The sequence below is a fragment of the Condylura cristata genome, unplaced genomic scaffold, assembly GCF_000260355.1.
Source record: "Condylura cristata isolate star-nosed mole 26May11 unplaced genomic scaffold, ConCri1.0 scaffold00019, whole genome shotgun sequence".
Taxonomy (NCBI): domain Eukaryota; kingdom Metazoa; phylum Chordata; class Mammalia; order Eulipotyphla; family Talpidae; genus Condylura; species Condylura cristata.
In genome coordinates this window covers 21,019,420-21,033,972 of record NW_004567120.1, presented here as the reverse complement: position 1 = coordinate 21,033,972, position 14,553 = coordinate 21,019,420, and the positions used below count along the sequence as shown (strand labels likewise).

Below are 14,553 nucleotides of genomic sequence, written 5' to 3'. Positions count from 1 at the left end.
TCTGATTCTGTAAATAAGTATCACCCGCATTTTTGAACAATAAAAAATATATTTACCCCTTCCATTATCCAGTAATTATATATATATATATAAAATATATATTTAATTTAAACACTTACATTTAACATTCCTGGTTTTGTGTGTACACATTTGATTTTATTGAAACAAAGCAATTTGTACATTTTTAACATTTAAAATTGAGCATTATCTTTTCTTTCCAGTGAAACAGAAAAAAAATTAAAAAAATAAGCAAGAACAAAATTATAACAAAGAATGTCAATCCAAATACAATCCTACAGGTTCTTCTGCTTCTCCCATTGAGGGGTAAGGCTAAAATCATCGGGACAATTTTCTTTTAAAAAAGTATCATCTTAAACCACAATGGTATCTGCTAAAACATCACAATTAAACATGCCAAAGGAACAGCCATGTTGTCAAAATGCCCACTTAACCCACTCTGATATCGCAAAACAGCCCTTTGCTGACCTTCTATAATTCCATTTTTTAAGATATTTTTCTTTGAAACTAGACAGGTACATGTTGGTAAATGCTAACTGTCCATATTCACACAGCAACAGTGTGATCTGAGTCCAATACATAGAAAAAGAAGTTGCATACTGCAACTTCCAAACAGTTTAGGATTTCCCCCACCCCCACCCCAGAGCTTATTACTTAAAGATTTTGCTGAGACAGGATGAAAATGAATTTAGAACAGATAGGGGTAGAGATTCTTTCCCAACTATATTCTGCGCCACCACACCCCAATTAAGAACCATGGTATAAAGGAGTAAAGAGACTTCAAAAATAGAGAAACTGAGCACAATGGGGAGAGAGGGGACAGACTTCAACCTATGAATTTGGAAAGTTAAGTTGGAATCCATGTGTTCCATTAGTCATCTTCTCCTTCCTCTCCCTCATCGTCTTCTTCATCCTCATTCCCTTCATCAGTATCTTCCAATCCTTGGTCATCATCATCTTCTCCTTCTTCTTCATCCATATCAGGAACCAAGTAGTACGGTAATGGATTTGGCCAAATATCATCTTTGATGATTTCCCCTAACTCATCTGCACCTGCGTCAGAATGGTCAGTGAACCAGGTAAAGAAGCTCTCTGGTTCCTCGTGCTGTCTCTTTCTGCTGGCTTTATTCTGCGTTTGACCAGAACGTTTCGTCAAATCCCTTCCAGATTTCCACTTGATTTCACTAGCCTTTGAACATGGATCACCATTTTCATTCAGATAAAATTCTTTGAAGAGGACTTTATTTTTGAAGTAAGGATTTTCATCAAAATAAAAATCGATTCTATAACCTGACTTAATATCCTCAAATTCTGTCACTTCAACTCTTGCCAAATAATACAGCACCTCTTCATCCTCTTCCCCAAGCAGTGCAGATACTTGTGGATGGTTGACAAATGTTGTTACCCAAAAATTTGGGATTCTGGTGACCAATTCTGACCTCTTCTTTAAAAATGGTTGGCGGAGTTTGTTATATTTCTGTTCTATTTTCAAAATTTCCTCACTAGCTTGTTCATTAAGTCTGTCTATTTCATTTTGTACTTCATCAATAATGTGTTCAATTGCTTCTTGCTGCTCTTTTTCTGAGGTCTTGCCAGCACCCTCATGGTTGGCATTAAGCTCCTTTTTACTGACTTTGGCTGATGGTGCCCACATGGTGCTGCTAGGAGGTCAGAGTGGGAACAGGGAAGAGAGAAAAGGCAAAGGTGGCAGATAGCAGTTTCCTCATCCACACAGCAAGTACTTACTCCCTTTCCCTCCACCCCACACCAACACTGTCCAAGAGGCCTGAGTGGTATGCTTACTGAGGGGAGGCAACAGGCAGGTGGGTTGGCAGGGTCTGCAGGCTGGAGGCTGCTGACAGGTTGGTCGACTGGCTGTATGGCAGGCAGGTTGTAGCAGCTAACAGGCAAATGGAGGGGGCAGGCAGGTAGCTGGGTAGTTTGGCAGGTGAATGGTCTCACCCTCTGGGCTAGTGGGGACCCTCCTCTCCCTCCCTCCCTCCCTCGGACTGGACTGTCTGGCAGACACCCTCACTTTCGCTGGGTGGGCTGGCTGGTACCTCCACTCACGCTGGAGACCTAGCTGCTAGCGACTGCAGGTTGGAGGGCGGGTGGGCAGGCAGGTGGGCGAGCAGGTTGGCTGGCAGGCAGGCAGATCGGCTGTCGAGCAGGCAGGATGGTGTCCTTACTCCACGATCTAGAACTGTTGGGGGCCCCTTCCCGCCGTCCCCCAGGGCAGGCTAGCCGGCTACCCTTGTTCGAACTGGCTCGCTCAGGTCTAGCCGTGGGCGGGCAGGCGATGCCCCCACTCACACTCTCAGAGCTGGTGGGGCCCCTCACTCCCTCCCGCTCGACGTGCCGGCGGGCTTCCTCCCTCCCTCCCTCAGGGCTGTGCCCTCACTCACGCTGTCGGTCTGGCCGCTCACGACGACCGGCCGGCGGGCTCCCTCACTCTCCCCTCGGGCCGGGATGGCGGGCTCCCCAGCTCTTAGGCTCGCGGAGCTGGCGGGCTCTCTCCCGCACGCTGGGCGGGCAGGCGGGCTCTCCGGCTCTCGCACGCGGGGCGGCCCGCTCCAACGTCCCCGCCCCCCCCGGCCCCGCTCGCCCAGTGGGCGGGTTCCCTCTCCCGCTCCACGCTCGCCGGCCGGCGGGTTCCCTCCTTCCCACCCTCTCCCCGGCGGGCGGGCTCCCGCCCTCACGCGGGGCGGGCTCCCTCTTGAACTCACGGCGGGCAGGCAGGCGGCCGGTGGGCTCCTTCGTTCAAGGGCTGCGCTCGGGATCGGCGCTCTAGCTCGCGGCTGGGCGCTCTAGCTCGCGGCTCGGCGCTCAAACTCGCTGCTCGGCGCTCAAACTCGCTGCCGGCGCTCTAGCTGGCCGCTGGGCGCTCCAGCTCGCTGCTCCGGCGCTCTAGCCTCCCGCTCGCGCTCCAGCCCAACTCACTGCTCGTCTCCGAGCCGCCTCGCCCGCCACCCCGCGCCTCGCAGCCACATGCCTGTGTCTTTTGATGTGTATGTTGTTTTTGTTTAAAATTAGTTATTTTTAAGTGGCATTAAGTGGATTGCGTATATTTAAGGGGATTTCTGAATCGTCATAATTTGCTCTTCATTGTATTTTGTAAATTGCATTTTGGGGCGGGCTCCTTGGTTTCAGGCACTGTATAGGATTCCTAGGAATAGGGTCACACCCCCCTGGGGTATATGTCACTTCACCCCACCCACCACCAAGGACCCAAGGTCCTCCACCTTGGGCTATTGGTTGGGCCCCTTCCCTACTTTGTTTCCCTGCCCCCACCCTTTCCTTCTGGTAGCCTCTATTTTACATTCATATTTCTAGGGATTGTGTTAGTTTAGTTTTGTCTGTTTTGTTTTGTTTCTCTATTCCACATATAAGTCACACCATCTGGTATTTGTCTTTCTCCCTCTGACTTATTTTCTTAGCATATGCCACTAAATAGTCTTTTAGAGTTGCAGAGTGTTTCATTGCATAGCCATTTCATAATTTACTTAGCCATTCCCTTTTTATTGGTCATTTAGGCTCAGTTCAATTTTCTGCTACACAAGAAATAATGCTGTAATGAATATATGCATATGAACTTTTTATGCACTTCTCTGACTATTTCTTTAGGATAAATTTCATAAATTGGGATAACTATGTCAGAAGATACACAATATTGTTAAGGACCTTCAAAATAACTTTCACCAAAATATGCTTAAGAGTATAAGCTTTGAGGCCTTCCCTGATGGCGCAACAGGTTAAAGCTCAGCACTAGGAAAGCTATCTGCAGCCACTGCAGCACTCCTGGGGTGACCCACATGGCACAGCAGACCTCTCCAGTCTCACCCCTGCTTCCCTCAGCAGTGTATTTTCAGTAGATTTGCCTGTTCTCCTCCCACTCAGTATCTGGTGAATACTCTCACACACCCCACACCTCTGGCCTATACGCCAGCTCCTGTATAAATAAATAAAAAATATTTTAAAAATAAATATATTTGGCTAGTGAGGGTGACTATTTCATGTCTCTTGTTTATTTCTACCTCTTTTTGCAAAGTGCATTTCATGTGTCGGGCCAGTTTTTCCCCTGGGATATTTATGTAATCTTGACTTTAGGAGTTCCCTAAACATAGACACTAACATTTGGTCTATCATATTACTGAGACTCCTTTGTTACTCATATAATCATTTATCAAATGCTGTGACAATGCATCATGTTCCCTATTCATCATCCACATCCCTTACCACCCTCTTCTCACATAACACTGTGAGTTGGTGAGATTTAGAAGGATGGGGGTAGTTTTTCTAGTAAACATTAGAAACTGTTCGAATCTGAGCCAATCTTCACCTTCATTACATAAACTTTATACAATAACCAAGTTGAAAATGACAACTAATCTCTTACCAGATCATCAAATCTTTATAACTTTAATTAGTTTACCTCTTAAAAGGGCAACACTATTTATTTCCATGGGAATATATGTTTACATACACTCATCAATTTAAAAGTAGAATGCTTTTTATTTTTCGTAGTTAGGACAATTGTTTAAAAATCAGCATAGTGACATCTTTTACAAAAAGCCAGACAGAGTTGTCCCATAGCTGGGCTGCGGAGGCCCAAAAGCTTGTCACAAGTCCAAGACATCTTCTGGTGGGCACCCACAGGAAAGAGAGAGAAGGGGCGCAAGTCTGGAAGGAAAAGAACATCAAAATCAAGATAAAGGCTGCCGTGGTCTACCTCTCCACGGGTCTCTTACCCTCGTCTCTGTCTCTAAAGGGTCTCCTTCTGTGCCCTCCCTGGTATAAGTCCAAGGCTTCTTCACATGTCTTTCTGCTCCTGGTCCTCCGATAGATTTCCCTCCTTCTTTCTCCCTGTCTTCTGAAGCTTCTCCTCCCCGCCCAGCTCTTCCTTTCTGTAGGGTGGGGCAGGGAACCTGGAATCTCCCCTGTGCCTGAGGATTACCCCATTAAAGTAAAGGCAATCAATTATTTAAACAAACTGGGTTTAGTTGGAAAACAAGCCAATAGGAGAGAAGGCAGAGTGTGTTGCTGGGGAGAGCCAATGCACTTCCACTAATCTTAGTCTCACAACCAGCTGTATAACATCTTAAGAGGACTGTCCCCTTAGTTCCAGAAGGGGAAACCGTGGGAAATGCAAAGCATGGAGGATCCAGCTGATCACTGATTTATTTACACATGCTTGGATATTCTCTAGGCACCCAACTCCATTTAAATTAAATTCTGAACATTAATGTTCACAGGTAAAGAACATTTAACATAAAATTTACCATCTTAACCATTTCTAAATACATAATTTAGTAATATTAATTGATAAATGCAAATAGATTCTTAAATAGCTTAATATACCTGAGCTTATCTTTTAATATTTCATACTCCTTAATCTTTCATATCCTTCCAAAACTCTTCATCAAACCTAAAATAAAAATGCTCACATCTCTTGGGCCCTCCCTGGTGGCGCAGCGGGTTGAAGCACAGCACTGAGAATCTAAAGCTGCTTCAGCATGAGTTCGATTCCCACCTGCCCCGGAGGTGACCACATGGTGTGTCAGACCTCTCCAGACCCGCCCGCTGCTCCCCTCAGCAGTGTACTTGGTCGATCTGCCTGTTCTGTTCCCCACTCTGTCTCTGGTGAAGCCTCTCACCGCTCCTGAGCCTCTGGCCTGTACCCCAGTTCTGTATGCACAAATAAATAAATCTTTAAAAAAAAAAAAAAAAGCTCACATCTAACTGTTTTCTTTGGATTTTCATTTCCCTATGAAGGCAGCAGAATCACATAAAACCTAAACTAATTTATATATTTTCCCTCCTGTTAATCTGTCTTTGACACTTTAATTTTGAGATCCAGTCAAGGTCCCTAAGAAGAGTGCGGAAAATTTCTTTCTCCCCTTCATAGCTTTATTTTATTTAATAATAACTTAAATTGATATATATTTACTTGTGGCAAGAATCTTTCTTTTTCTAACTTTGTTTTAACTTTTTAGCAATGGGAAATGCTCATATTTTGTAAGATCCACTAGGAATAAATGAAATTGTTAAGTAATTGCAGGAAAATAATATCTACTGCATTTTTATATGCTAAACACTCTATTTTACATATATTTTCTAATGTGAAAATGATTGCAGAAGTTTATATCAAATGCAATAGACTTTAAAAAGATTTATTTATTTGCACATACAAGAACTGGGGTACAGGACAAAGCTGTGGGGGGAGGGGTGAGAAGATTCACCAGAGACAGAGTGCGGGACAGAACAAGCGGATTGACCAAAATATACTGCTGAGGGCAGCAGCAGGTGAGAGAGGAGAGGTCTGCATCGCCATGTGGGTCAGCTCCCTGGCCGGGGATCCAACTCCTGCTGCAGTGACTGTGGACAGCTTCATAATGCTGCACTTTAATCCCTTGTACCACCAGGGAGGCCCTGCAATAGACATTTTCAAGTTTAAACAAAATTAAAAAACTAGGTATGTACATGGATGGAGCTGGAAGGGATCATGCTTAGTGAAATTAGCTAGAAAGAAAAGGAAAAATACCGGATGGTTTCACTCATAGCAGGAGTATAAAGGACCAGGCTAGAAAATAATAATAATGAACAACTATAGACCAGAGACGTTTTATGGGGGTGGAGTGGGGAATGGGATCAAAAACGGAGGGTGGAGGGGAGGAAAGTGCACTGGACCATGGTGATGGCACACGGGTGATTTGGTGATAACCCTGCATTGAAAATACAGGGGATGATTTACAAGTGGCCACTTAGCACAGGAGATAGTGAGCATTACAAATGATCAGAGAAATGCAAATAAAAATCACTATGAGATATTACTTCATATCCATTAGCACCATACTTTTTTAAAAAGTGTTGGTGAAGTTGTAGAGAACTTGGAACTCTTATGCATTGTTGGGGTTGTAAAATGGCACAGTGAGTTGTGCACAGAGATCTGTTTGCAGTGTGCAGTGAGCTATCAATGCTCCATGAGCTATGTGCCGTGCTGTTTGTAGTGTGCTCTGTGCAGTGGTCATTTGATGGTGATGCTAAAGTGTGACCGTAATTGATGGTCATGCTGACGTCTGCTGTATTTTATTCAGACTATGTTTGCTGGAACAATTCGTACATCTTAAAGTCATGATGGTTTGTCATGAGCAACATGCTTCACATGTTCTCATCTGTTTAAAGGTATTATCTTAGCTTCTTTTTGCTTTCCACTACATTGGATATGGTGTCTGTCCTTCCCCACCTCTGGCAACTTTTATCATTAAGTTTGCAAGTTCAAGAGTTCCATTATTTTATTTATTTTAAGATTTATTTATGCATACAAGAACTGGTGTGAAGGCCAGAAGTGGGGGGTTGTGAGAGGATTCACCAGAAACAGAGCGGGGAGCAGAACAGGTAGATCAACTGAAATACACTGCTTAGGGGAGTAGGGGCAAGACAGGAGAGGTCTGCTGCACCATGTGGGTCACCTCCCTGGCCTGGGATCGAATTCATATTGCAGTGACTGGTGATAGTTTGATAGTGCTGAGGCTGGTGTCACCAGGGAGGCCCCCAAGTAATGCTATTTTATGTCATTCAGATGGAGAGAAGATAATTGAGGTCCTTACTATAAAGTCCAGAAAAGTATGCCATTCTTTTCTTTTCTTTCTTTTTTGATCCATTGTCTTCCCTGTGGTGAACAGGAATATTTTGTGGCAGAACCTCCTTTGCTAACACACTCTGTCATGCAGCTGGAGAATTATTTAGGACTTGGCATGCAGCCTGACCTGCACCAAAACTCAGAGCTGGAGCCAGGGTGCATTTCTGCTGTCATAGCTGTGTAGAGTAAGAGCACAAAACTAAATTTGGAAAGTGAAAAAAAAAATGTCTTAGTACATACTCAGATTCTTTTCAATCAATCTACTTCACATATGGGAAATCTTACCACTTAAATGTGTAACTGGGATATTTTGTTGTCTTGCACTTAGAATAAAAAAATGAAACAGCAAAATAGACCTGTTGTCAGAGACTTTTTCTATGTTGACAACACAATTACACATACTTGTTCACTTCCTATAAGGAGACCCTGGAACAGTGATAATTGTTCAAAATGATAATTGGAAAAATGTACCACATATGTTCAAGCATAAAAACAGATTGTTTAGGTTTTTCTTAATCCAATTCTATTGCATTTGGTTTTATCATTTCAGACAAGGAAACCAATATTTTTTAGAATGTTTTTATTTAACGAAAATTCGAGTAAAAAAATTTAGCTGCATTTCATCAGAAAATTAATTGGTGAAGATATCTTATTCTCTGAGCATTTTGATTCAGGTTTAAGAATTTAGTAAAGAGGCCCTCCCTGGTGGCTCAGCGGGTTAAAGCGCTGCACTAGAAGCTAAAGTCACTTCCGCATGAGTTTGATTCCCGCCGGCCCGGGAGTTGATCCACATGGCGTGGCAGACTCTCCTGACCCGCCGGTTGCTCCCCTCAGCAGTGTACTTCATCTATCTGCCTGTTCTGCTCCTGGCTCTGTCTTTGGTGAATCCTCTCACCCTCCGCATCTCTGGCCTGTACCCCAGTTCTATATGAATAAATAAAATATTTTTTAAAAAAAGAAGAATTTAGTAAAGATCCCTGAAGCCAACTTTTAGAAATGGTATTTGAAATTTTCATTGTCATAAAATTCAAAGAAACATGTTTTAAATAGGAAAAATATTTTTTCATCCATGCCTTATTTTCCAAATTTGATATCAAGTATCTTGTATTTTTGGAGTAAAAGAATTCACTCAGAACAGACCTATGCCTGTCACTAATGTGACCTTCATTTTCTGGACAAAATCCTGTCTGTTTCTCTCCTGCATTCAGATCAGAGATAAATTATCTACTTGCACAACTCAGTGAAACATTATTTGCTTTATACTTAGGCATATTTTGCAACTCTGAAATTTTCTTAGGAATATATGAGCTCTTTGTTAAGAACTATCTGCAGGTGAATAGGAATGAACATTTTGCTGTTTCTCTACTATTTTACAAAAATAATACAAGATAATCATCACAATTCTTTTTTTTTTCAGAAAGCATTCCAAGAAAAATCCATGTATGTTCAAGTACTTTTGTTAAGCAACATTCATCATTTGTTCTGATTTTTCATACAAAGTGGGTTTGCATAATGCAGCAATACATACCAAACTGATATTTTAAAATAAATGTAGCAGGGCCTTTCCTGGTGATACAACTGGTTAAAGTTAGCCGCAGTTGCTTCAGTGTGCCTTAGATCTCGGAGGTGACCCACATGGCGTGGCAGACCTCTCCTGACCTGCCCGCTGCTCCCCTCAGCAGTGTACTTCATCAGTCTGCCTTTTCTGCTTCCTGCTCTGTCTCTAGTGAATCCTCTCAACACACCTGCTCCTCTGGCCTGTTGCCCAGTTCTGTATGCATAAATATTTTTTAATCTAAAATAAAAATAATAAAATAAAATAAATGTAGCATCTCCTGGTTTTCAGCATTCTGCACACAAGCAAGTAAAAACAACAAAGGAACTAAAACACACTAAAGTCAACACATTCACATTTACCTTTTGAATTTAGTTTTAATGCTGGTTGGGCTTATTCTCTGGTTTTGATATGCACCAATGCTTGTTTATCAGATGTTGCTTTTGCCTTATTTCCTGACTCGTTCTATGGCAGCTTGTGTTGTGCTATTCGTGCACTACTTTGGTACTGTTGACAGTATTCTTGTCCCCCCAAAAAGAGTAAAATAAGCTTTTTCTCAATGTCCCCAGTCTAGGTTTGTTCCAATGTATGTTGCCTTGGTATGGGGAACTAAAATCAATTGAGGTCCAAAGAAGTCTGTTACTGTTTTTTAAAAAAGACATTTATTTATGCTTTCAGAATTCGAGTGTAAGTCAGAGGTGTGGTAGGTGAGAGGATTCCCCAGAGACAGTGGGGAGCAGAACAGGCAGATCAAAAAAGTACACTGCTGAGGGGAGCAGCAGGCAGTTCAGGAGAGGTCTGCCCCACCATGTGGGTCAATGGCTTTGGAGAGCTTCAAAATGTGGTGGTTTTTTTTTTTGTTTTTTTGTTTTTTTTTACTTACTTCACTAGTAAATGAGGAGATTGTCATCAGGACATAGCAAAGTTTTCAACTCTTTTTGTTTGCAAAGTTTCTTAGAAGTTTCTCCTTTCCCCTAAAAGCTGGTTAATTTGAAAAAAAAAATATTTATTTTATTTATGTGTACAGAACTGGGGTACAGGCCAGAGGTGCAGGGACCATGAGAGGATTCACCAGAGGCAGAGTGGGGAACAAAACAGGCAGGTCTACAAATTACACTGCGGAGGGGTGTGGCTGGCCAGTCAGGAGAGGTCTGTCACTCCTTGTGGGTCATCTCTCTGGCCAGGGATCAAATTCCAGCTGAAGTGGCTGCAGCAAGCTTCACAGTGCTGCACTTTAGCCCATTAAACCACTAGGGAGGGCCCTGATTTTTTAAAATATTTATTTAATTATGCATAAAAGAATTGGGTACAAGCCAGAGGTGCAGGGGTGGTGAGAGGATTCACCAGAGACAGACTAGGGAGCAGAATAGGTGGACTGAAGTACACTGCTGAGGGGAGCAGCAGGCAGATCAGGAGAGGTCTGCTGCACCAAGTGGGTCAGCTCACTGGCTGGGGATGAAACTCCTGCAGCTGTGGCTGCTGATAGCTTCATAGCGCTGTGCTTTAACCCCTTGCGCCCCCAGGCCGGCCCTAACAACTGGTTGATTTTTATTGTTTCTCTAGAGGAAGGAAAATAATTGTCCTGTTACCTTGTTGCAAAAGACAGATTAAGGAGAACAATAAAAACAGAAGTTTATTAACATGTATATCTTACATGTACATGGGCGACACACAGAAAAAGATGATCTACTTGTTTAAATACCATTTTCAATTTAAGAAAAAGAAAAAGATGCCAGGAGGCCAGTTATGGGGAGATCATCGAGAAAAATGTGGTAAATAAGGTTAAGGTTTGTTATTTACATTTAAGTAACTGGATTCCTTCTCCATTAAGATTCTCTTTGACTTAAAGCCATCCTTCTCTTGGTAGGGATGAGATACTCTTACAAATTGGAATTTCTTTTGTAAATGTTAAGTTCCCTTGCAAAAAAGTATGTCTGCTCTATTTCAGAGTTTCTCCAAAGAATTATCTCAAACTAATCCTTATGCCAAAGAGGCATAGTCTGCTTTACTTCACTACTTGGGTTTAGTTTATGTGGGAGAATGTGGAGTGTATTTAACTCTACATGAATTTGAGAATTTGAGTACTCTTTGTGTACTTTATATTTAGTTTTAACTATGTAACTGTAAATGCTCATTTGAACATTTTATGAAAAATGAAAAGCCTGTATACACATGCACAATTATTCTCTTTGTGTGTGCGTATATGTAAGCTTTTTCTCAATAAACCCAGTGTATATATACAAACACACATAGACGCACGTATGTATCTGTGTGTATATCTATCTATCTATCTATATATATATGCACACACCAGGTTTTTCAGTGAAAAAATTATTAGTGAGAGGAGCCTCCCTGGTGGTGCAAGGGTTAAAGACAGCACTATCAAGCTTTCACCAGACACTGTAGCTAGCAGGAGTTCTATTCCTGGGCAGGGACCTGACCCACATGTCACAGCAGACCTGCCTGGCTTGCCCCTGCTTCCCTCAGCGGTGTATTTTAGTCAATCTGTCTTTTCTGCTCCCCACTCTGTCTCTGGTAAATCTTCTCACACACACCCCAGTTCTTGTATGCATAAATAAATAAATCTCTAAGAAATATATTAGTGACAGAACTGTTCTTCATGAAGAATTCATTTTCAGACCTGTCCATTGCCCGGTTTCAGGAAGTAATAAAGAACAGGTTCTCTGCATGTATCTATTTGGTAATGAGAGGGAGTCACTGGCACAGATTCTACTGGATGGCATATTTGTAAAGCCACAGTTGCATGCTTTATTTAATTTGTTATTATTAATACAAGAAGGCAAATTACAAGACCAATGAATTTTATAGAGGCAGAAGTTATCATCTTTGATAGGGATCAGAAGCAAATATGTAAAGTGCGTAGATTATAGATCAGCTGTTGGAGCCTCTTATGCGATCAGTTTCACCAAAAGGGAATGATAGGGTTTTTTTTTGGATCTATCCAAAATAGGCTCTTTCCAATAAGTGTTGCCTTGATGTGGGGAACTAAGGTCAACTGTGGCCCTGTGGACCTCAGGAGAAGTTACCATCACTAAAATAATGTAGATTAAAAGCATTGAGCTTTTTAATTTTTCCTATTATGAAGTACAGTTCTGTGGCTAATAAATGTTTTTAAAGATTTGCTTATTTATGCAGACAAGAACTGGATTGTAGGCCAGATCTGGGCGCGGGGTATGTGAGTGAGAGGATTCACCATATCATAGAGCATAACAAAGAATCTAATAACTTTTGTCTTTGCTTTTTTTCCCCCCCTAATCAAAGAAACAATCACTGGTCCCTCTTTTTATAACCAAGAAAACTGTAGTTTGCGAGTTATTATCTGGGTGTAGGTTTATCAATGAACTAATGAGCATTTCTTCCCTATGATAAATTCATCCTCTTTACTCTCAAAGTATGGGGTGTGTCTGGGGTGAGGTTGCTGCCAAACCTGAATTGACAGTGGAGGGGTTGTGGGGTTAGTTAGAAGTCTAAGGAGCAGCTTGGTGTGTTAGCCATTGCTGGCTAGCTCTCTGCCCACCTGTCCTGCCCTCCCTTGCCTGTGCCTCCACAGCTGCCACCCCAACTTCCACTCAGTGTTCAAAACAAAATACACGATTCATTTTAAAATTTAATGTTCTAGATTTATTGAAGTATCATTGACAAGTACAAGTTACATCTGGTTAGTTTATTAGTACATGTGTGATTTTTTAAAATGATATATGATGTTATATCATTTATTTATTTATTACACATATTTATTATACATATACATATGCATTATGATAAGATTGCCATAATTATGTTAACACATCCATCATCTCATATAGGTATCTTCTTTGTGTGTGGTTAGAACACCAATGATCTATGTTCTTAACAAGTTCAAGTATATGATATAATGTCATTAACATTAATCATCATCCTGTGCATTAGATCTCCAGAAATTATTCATCTCATAATTGGAAATTTGTATCCTTTTTTGAACATCTCACCACATTCGTTACCCTGAGATTTTATAAACCATATTTTACTTTCTGGTTTTATGAGTTCAACTTTTTGTGATCCTATGAAAAGGTGAGCTCATATAGTATTTGTCTTGTGTGTCTGACATTTCGCTTAGCATAATGTTCTCAGATTTATCCATGCTATCACAAATGGCAGAATATATATATATTCTTCTTTATACCTTCTTTATCCCTCCAATCATTAATGGACACTTAGGTTGTTTCTATATCGTGGCTATTGTAAATAATGTTTCAGTGAATATAGGAGTGAATGCAAATATCTCTTTGGTATCCTAGTTTTGTTTCCTTTGAATATGTCACAGAAGGAGAATTGCTGGAGCACATGATGATGCTGTTTTTTTTTTTTTTTGAGATTTATTTATTTATGCATATAGAACTGGTGTACAGGCCAGAGGTGCAGGGGGTGAGAGATTTCACCAGAGACAGAGTGGGGAGCAGAACAGGAGATCGACTGAAATACACTGCTGAGGAGAGCAGTGGGCAAGACAGGAGAGGTCTGCCATGCCATGTGGGTCAGCTCCCTAGCTGGGGATCAAAGTTAGAGGCTTTGGCTAGCTTCATAGTGCTGTGCTTTAACCCATCGCACCAGCAGGAGGGCCCTGTTACTAATTTTTTGAGGAAACTACGTTATTATATCCATAATGGCTCTGCAAAGAATGTAAGGGCCTTTTTAATTTTACAATACCTTTTGCAAGTTAGGAATGTTTTTCTTCTTTGCTTTTCACTGTTTATTTATGACAAATATTCCACATCCATGATCCTCCTCCTCTGAAGTTCTTAGAGACCATGCAGCCCTCTTTGACCAATCAGAGAATGGAGTCATGTGACTCACCCATCTTGTGAAAGGCCCTTCAAATTGTGTATGTTGTAAACAGGCACTTGGACTTGCCTGTTACCTGTCAACCTTCTGGTGTTCATTTGAATAGATCTATGTATTTCTTGGAGCAGATGATGCGATCGCTGATCTATAGATACAGAAAGCCGAACTACAGATCCATGAACTCCCCTTTCTGGTTTTGCAAGGCGAGGGGATGCCTGGTGCCTCACCACCCAGTGTAAGCACAGAGAATATTTTTCTTGTAAGGAGTTATAGAAGTCTATTCTCAACAACTGAGTATCACTTCAGGTATATAATTATTTTATATAAGATGGTACAGAAGTTTAACTGGCTGCTCACACTGTATCTTACAGGATGGCTGTACACTGATAGTGGGCAGAGGGTGTCATAGTGAAAGCCCACTTATGAGGAACTTGAGACATTGTTCACAATGAAAACTATATTCATGGATAAAAGTTTTCTTTGCTCTAAAGGAAGCATG

At 41.6% G+C, this 14,553-nt stretch overlaps 1 protein-coding gene across 2 annotated transcripts; it reads right to left on the bottom strand.

Annotated features, from left to right (window-relative positions):
- Positions 1 to 228: 228 nt before the first annotated feature.
- LOC101618285 (protein SET-like) lies at positions 229 to 2,791 on the bottom strand. Of its 2 annotated transcripts, XM_012727105.1 has the most exons (3): positions 2,079 to 2,172; positions 1,822 to 1,918; positions 229 to 1,679 (listed from the first exon to the last, which is right to left on the bottom strand). In XM_012727105.1, exon 3 carries the CDS (start codon positions 1,670 to 1,672, stop codon positions 890 to 892), a length of 783 nt encoding a protein of 260 aa, XP_012582559.1. In that variant the 5' UTR covers positions 1,673 to 1,679; positions 1,822 to 1,918; positions 2,079 to 2,172; the 3' UTR covers positions 229 to 889. The 2 variants fall into 2 exon arrangements, with proteins under 2 accessions (XP_012582559.1, XP_012582560.1); XM_012727106.1 differs by lacking the exons at positions 1,822 to 1,918; positions 2,079 to 2,172 and adding an exon at positions 2,745 to 2,791 and having other exon boundaries at positions 229 to 1,676.
- Positions 2,792 to 14,553: the final 11,762 nt, after the last annotated feature.